The sequence below is a fragment of the Sylvia atricapilla genome, chromosome 3 (assembly GCF_009819655.1).
Source record: "Sylvia atricapilla isolate bSylAtr1 chromosome 3, bSylAtr1.pri, whole genome shotgun sequence".
Classification (NCBI taxonomy): domain Eukaryota; kingdom Metazoa; phylum Chordata; class Aves; order Passeriformes; family Sylviidae; genus Sylvia; species Sylvia atricapilla.
The window spans coordinates 4,173,601-4,180,672 of NC_089142.1; the positions used below are offsets into that span (position 1 = coordinate 4,173,601).

A 7,072-nucleotide genomic window follows, 5' to 3' on the forward strand; every position below is an offset into this window, starting at 1 on the left:
ATGAGTATTAACAATGAAAATTAGCTGAAGGTGTCTCCAGCACGAAGCAGATAGAGAGGAAAATTTTGGTGGATGCAGATTTTGGATTTCAATGCCCACAGAGGCAGTTAAACAGGACTTATGCCTTGAAAACAATTTATGGTCTACAGCCATTATTCTCCAAGATGTCTCGAGACAGCTCTTGAGGCTGCTTAAAATGACTTTCAGTATAAGCACGAGGATCAGTGTGGCCCTCAGTGCCAGCAGTGAAATAGCCCATGACTTCCCAACTAGTTTTGATCAAAGGGTGCTCAGGCAGCTGATGCCATCTGAGCTGACGCCTCGGGGACACCGTGACTCAGATATGCCTGGCTGAATTACAGTTGCCTCCTAGTTTTCCTCTTGCAATGTGAGGCACAGCCTGCCCCTTTCCTTCTTTCTGCTCCTGCTCTCTGCAGGTGTCTGCTCTGGTCAGTGAAGGGTCAGAGGCAAAAACTTTACCTAATTATTTGCTTCTCCCCCAATATGTCACAACAAGAAAAGTAAAACCAGCTTAGTCTGGGTTTTTTGTGCTCAAAAAATGTGCAGAGAAAGGAAGAAAAAGCCATCCCTTGGTGTTTTATTTTTTTGTTGAGTGAGGGCTGTAACTATCGTAAAATTATTTGCTTTTAGATAGTTCCTCAGAAAGAATTTAGATTTGTAGCTCTGGTGAAATTTTCTACACATTGAATTTCCTTTTTTATTTTTTTTCTCAAAATGAGTCAAAGCAACATCTGTCTTTGTCTGACGAATAACTGAGAAGAAGAAGTAAAAAACAACCAAAAACCTAGTTTGATGAAAAACGTAAACTTGGTAATTTACTGAAAATTCCCCAGTGCTCCCTCCTGATCCATCCCCTTCTGTTCACCGCAAGTATCACCACCCGTCCAAGTAGGGAAAAAGAATAAAGCCTGTCTGTTAAAAATTAAAAAAAACCACAGGAATTACAGCATTCTCTAGGAGTTGTTATCCTCACCTTCAACTTACCTTCTCAAAATACCTCCGAGGAGGGAAGCGTTGAGGCATTCTGGGGGCGAAAGGCGCCTCTTCACCTCTGCGATGGTCACTTTGTACTTGGAGGTGGAGCTGAGCAGAGACAAGCGGCCAGGAACGGAGCAGAACAGGTCGGTGGGGTTCACAACACAGGTGCCTCCTACAGAAAAAGGAAATATCAAAGTAAGGGAAACCTCCTCTTCTGTGTTTTGGCAAATTCAACAGTGAAGAACAATTCTGCATTTCCCGTGTGGCTGGTTCCGTTCAGGTTTGGCTTTTCTTAGGGCAGGTGTGGTTTGGCTTTCTGTAATATTATTGTTTGGATAAAAATGAGTGTGTTGGAATTTCAGCGTGGGAACAGTGAATTGTTAGATCTCATAAGCTTTACAGTCAAAATACCTTGTTATTGTTTTTTGACATAATTTGATTTCGTGCTCTGAAAAAATTTACCAGTTATCACAAAGGTCTCTCCAATCTAGTATGATTAAAAAAATAAGATTGAACCCTCACAATTTAAAAAAATCCAAAGTTTATGAAAATATTAGCTTGTTGGTTCTAATGAGAAATGTTAAATTTAACTCTCATAGCAGTATTTAGAATTACAAAGGTACAAGAACAATATGGCTTTCCAGTGATTTGCAGCAAGAGCAGCTTTTCACACCTTTGAACTCATAAATTCCTTCCAAAGTTAGGTCAAATCCTCAGCTGATATTAATGATTGAAACTTATTGAGCTACACCAGTTTATCTCAGGTTAGCTCTGCAATTGTTTATTTCTTGAGAGTGGTGATTGCTTGGCCTGGGTCTAAAACTGCTGAATGATCACCAAACCTTTCAGTCAAGACTGTGATCAATAACTCCTCAGGCAAAACTGAGCTTTTAACTTAAAGTTAATGAGAGAGAGAGAAAGACAGGAAACTTTCTCTGCAACTGATCCAAGAGAGTAGAACAAACTCCCAGGGAAAAAAAAAATAAAATCATCTTAAGGACTAACACATATTTTATCACCAAGCACAAAGCACTTTTCTTTGACCTGCCTTCTCCAACCTGAGTACAACAACAAAAAAAATCCGGTGGAAGAAATAAATCTTACCACTGCATGCACTATTATTCCCTGGGGGAATGAAGAGGAAAAAAAAGAATGAGCTGCCTATGACAGTAATACAAAATATCTTATAATTCAATGCACTGCTAGAAGGAATTCAGATGGTTTATGTGAGGATGATGGTATGAAGACCTTCTTAGAGCAGAATTAATCTGTGCTCATCACTCATGCTTAAAGGAAACATGCTGCATCTTTTAAGATACCCTGATAGTTCCTTTTTCCCCATGAACACCTTAATCTTTCTTAACTACAAAAGCTCACTTTGTTGTGCTTAAAAATTTTAGTTTCTAACCTAAATTATATAACGAGAATAGAATAGAATAGAATAGAATAGAATAGAATAGAATAGAATAGAATAGAATAGAATAGAATAGAATAGAATAGAATAGAATAGAATAGAATGACAATTAAAAGCTCACTTTAGGCAAGATCCTACACCTTTTTCTTTATCAACTTGCATGTGCAGCCGTCTTAAAATTAAGGTGACTCTGTTCCGCTTCTCACAGAGACAGACTGAAGGATGAACCTTCATTAAATGCAGACTATTGCTTGCTTACATAAGGCAAACAGAATTTCTTTCCAAATATTTCAGATCTTGAAGGTATATTTAAACATTTGTGCTGACAGCAACACCAGAAAAGAACATCTCTTGGTATCAATCCCAGATGGATGAGATCCTGACTCAGTACAGCAGGGTATTTTATGACTTCTAATTATGTTCCAGGGCAGATATTAGTGTCCACTTCTTAGACAGGATATAGAGACAATTCGTGCATCACCAAAATATAGGCACATCAAGGGCACTGATGCACATTTTTACACAGCTCAAAGCTACAATTAACGAGCTCATACGCTCAAACACAAAAATCTGGCGCCACACGCCTGAAATAATTTTGGGTCTGTGTTGTTTTGGTTTTCTGTGGTGGATTTTCTATATTTTTTTTTTTTCCTCCCAGAAACCTGTAAATATTTTCAAGCAACGTTTTCAAACTTCTGGTCTGTCAGGTACATTTGTGAAGAGCGTTAACACTGAGTAGATCTGTTTGTTTGGCATCTGCCACACAATGCATATACACACGTGTATATATATATACGTGTCAAGAAAACAGTAGCACTGTGTACATATTTATTTACTTCAATGAGTCTCTAGATTTTATAATGAGTGAGACTGTACTGAAATCCGTGTCATATTAAAGTTCATCTCCTTGCCAGGTTAAGCCAGTATGTGCACCCTTTATGCCAGATAAATAATTGTTCCTTTAATCCAAAAACCTGTTACCCTACAGCTGCTCCTACCCTAACAAGAACTTACTGCAACACTTCTTATTACTATTTAGTGGAAAGTTGCTTGCAGTCTAAAATATTTTAAAATATCATACCTAAGCAACTTGATCTAAACCAAGGCAACTCCAGGTAAGCCAGGTATGAGTTAAAAGTAAAAGAAATCAGCAAGTCTAGGTCATTTGCTTTCCAGAAACACGGGGAACAAGTAGAAAATTCCAAGAAGGTAAAATCTATTGCATACAATTATTTCACTCTATTAATTATTCATTGACACAGCAACAGAGAGTGGTGTGGTGCTTTCTAGATGAAGATATGTCTTTGTCACAAACTGTGTGCATTTTTGAAGGCACAAATTTCCTACCACAAACATCACCTTAGAGAGGAGATGGATGAAGTTCTGGCCTTTGCACCACATAGTAAACGGAAAAAGGCATAGAGGGCTGCTGGAAAGAGAGGAGAAAGGAGAAGGGCAGCCACACAGGAAGATGAAGGATTAGGTTTCTTGTCAAACATGATTCAGAGTATTCTTTCCTTCCTTCGGATCGCGTGGTGGAGTGGACAAATGATTTTTCAAAGCAGCTCAACACAAAGACCACAAGATATGTTTTAAGGTGAACTAAACAGCAGTGGCAACAACCAGTGATTTTCCCATAAACACAATGCCACTGCAGATGCTGCTGGAAAAGTCAATCCTCACTAAATTTTTGAGCCAATCTGTCATAACACAGTATTTGAGAGGTGGGATGCTAAGACACCAGCAGAAGAAGTAGAAGTAGTGCCTCAGAAACAGAGTGGAAATAATGTTTTTTTGAGACTAGTGATTCAGCCTGGAGATCCCCATTACTCTCAGCAGTTTTACTGGCTTTGGAAATCTTTACAGAATAACTTCTGGTGCCAGGATGCATAAGACCCCCTCAGCTCATCAAATTGAGAGCCCCACATGCAGGAACAGCAAAGTAACGTGTCCACAAGTGTGCCTGAAGTAGGGAAAGCTGTGGTCCTTGCACTCTGACTCGTTATTATGGCATTCATCCTACAGCAAAGCCAGAAAAAGGAAAAGGAGAGCAGACAGACAGTGAGATATTTGGTGGGATCATCCACCTGATTGTCTCAGCAATTTTGTGCTCTGAGTACCATGTGAAATGGGCCTGTGAGTGTTAAGAAGATTTTTTATGACAACGGTTTATTCCCATGGGGAAGTGATTACGTGGTCTGATTTGACTTCATCTGTTACCATAAGATGCTTCTTTGGAGATGGCTGTAAATGGTGCTGGTTGTGCTCTTAGAGCCACAGAGGTCTGGGAACACAGGCAGGACAAGATTTAGGCAAAGGGAGAATTATACTTTATATTGCAGCTGATAGATAAGGGGAAAAGTAAAGAAAGAAGGGAAGATTCCAGGCACTCAATCCCTACTTTAAGGCTTCTCTCTCATCCAACTCTATTCAATTACTTCTTTATTCATGACAGAGTTTTAGTCTCTGATCTGTCATCTTCATGTTGATTTGAATAAATAAAATTGGCCACAAGACAGAAATGGGTGGGAAAGAGAGATGCTTTGTGCAGCTGACCTCATCTGGGTGAGAGACCAAGGGCCCAAAACTGCTGTGTACTGACTCCCCAAATCACCTCAAGAGGTTGTATTTAACCTGATGTAGTTAAGGGTATTCCTGCTCATTGCAAAAGGTTGAACTAGATAACCTTTAAAAGTCTCTTCCAACACAAAATATTCTATGATTCTAATCTGTGATTATTTTCAAGTGGCGTTAGGGAGGAGAATGACAAAAGACTAAGTTATTTTTCATTAGTTTACTTTGGGGGCCCAATCCTTTTCCTTCTAGCTGCCTGGTTCATGCTCAGCACAGTGTCCTCCTTCATGAGAAAGGTGCTTTTGCTTTGTTTCCCAAGTCTAGAACAAACAAAAGTTAGGCTATGTGATACTGGAAAAGGTAGTCAGAGCCAACACCGGGAGAGTCTTTTCCCTCTCTTATTCCTGTCTCGGCATCAAATAGCTCACGTGGCTACAAAATGCCAACACAGGCTGATGATGGGTTGTGCAGATGACAGCAGGGAGAACAGAGCCATGCTCCAACCCACCCATCTTGTCAACACAATGAGACTCCCAAAAACACACGTGGAGAGGAGAGCTGGGTCTGTTTGGGTTGCAGATTCCCATTGTAGAGATAAAGAGAACAAAAGGGTGGCTGGAGTGTGGTGGTTTATTCTGATTTAGTTACCTGGGCGCCTGCTGAAATGCAAGGCTCCCTTACACCATCAGACTAAAATATTTGTGCATCCTTTCATTGATAAAACCAATATTCTGAAATAGTTTTTATACTTCTCATAAGCAATGCTTTTGTTTTATCAGTAATGACAGAGACAAATATCCGTCAATGTCACTACATGGTTTTTATATTTTAAATACAATTTTTTTAAAAAAATGTGTGTCTATAATTTTGTCTTACACTCTGCAAGGTCATTTTTTATTTGTTAATTTTAACAGCCACAATATGATGAATGTTCTATATTCATTCAATAAAACATAGTCCCTTTCTCCAGGACATTCACCTGTAAATGTCATGCACTTGTGAAAGGAAACATCATAATACACTGGTGACAACAGTGCAGAAGTGCTGTTTATTTTGTTTTTCAGGATATAGATGTTTGTGTGCTTGTGTACGTTATTAAGTATGAGCATACCTGAATGTCAACAGATTGATCTTATATAAAATATTAAAAGCATGCTATGCTTTTTATTAGTCTATTATTTATATCTGCAGGTGCTGTTTGTGGGAGCCTCCAGGTTATAGTCTATTTTCTGTGCTGAAATTCTGGCAATTTTAGAGGATGTTACAAAATAAAGACATTATAATCTGCCTCTCCTTAGCTTTTTTTTTCCCTTACTATGTAGCAAATGTAAGCAAGCAGTTATCAGTACAAATTTTGTCAGCATTGTTTAATCCCATTTTCAGTTCCAAAAGGTCTGTAAGCAATTTAAAATGTTCTCCAAATTATCCTCACATGACCCGGTCATTAATATCAGCAGCTAAATATTCAAAACTCTAAAACTAACCTACATTTGTCAAGTATTGCTTTTCTTTTCTTTTTTCTTTTTTTGCCCCCCCCCCCCCCCAGTTATTCTTTTGGTTTCATTTAAATTAACAAACTTTGCATCATGTAACTATGTAAAACAGCTCATGCCACGAACAGAAAAGATTCCAAGATGTCCCTCACTACAACATTCATGCCAAGAAAACAAAGACATGCCTGTATGCACAGAACATGAGGAATTTTTAAATATGAACCAAATTATTCCGTAAGAGTGAGAGTATCACGAGCAGTTTTTAAGACCACCCTCTTACCTACAGCCCGTTTTTAAGGATAATAAAAACTGTAAGAGTTTTAAGTGTAAGCAAAGTTTAATAAACAGCTTCGGAGAAGCAAGGTGGAAAACAGAATGATACTAATAAGTGGGTTTGTTATGGGAAACCAGCTTTAAAGATTGTATGAACCTGTAAAAACCTCTCCTGCCCCCAGGACCAGCCCTGCATTATGGAGATGTATCAGCACTGACACAGCAGAACTTCTGCAGCTCCCGGGCTGAAGGGTAAGACCCAAAACAGACCTTATATGACAAAATAACATCTGCTTCATTCCCCTTTCCCATACACAAG

At 38.8% G+C, this 7,072-nt stretch overlaps 1 protein-coding gene and 1 long non-coding RNA gene across 2 annotated transcripts in view; one reads left to right on the forward strand and one right to left on the reverse strand.

Annotated features, from left to right (window-relative positions):
* Positions 1 to 7,072, forward strand: part of LOC136358710 (uncharacterized) — a 700,888-nt gene that overhangs the window by 420,000 nt on the left and 273,816 nt on the right. The gene's annotated exons all lie outside the window — the stretch shown is intronic.
* Positions 1 to 7,072, reverse strand: part of TFAP2D (transcription factor AP-2 delta) — a 47,036-nt gene that overhangs the window by 30,304 nt on the left and 9,660 nt on the right. The window contains exon 3 of the mRNA XM_066314647.1: positions 1,006 to 1,171. Coding sequence (XP_066170744.1) covers positions 1,006 to 1,171 — 166 coding nt within the window. The remainder of the gene's footprint in view (positions 1 to 1,005; positions 1,172 to 7,072) is intronic.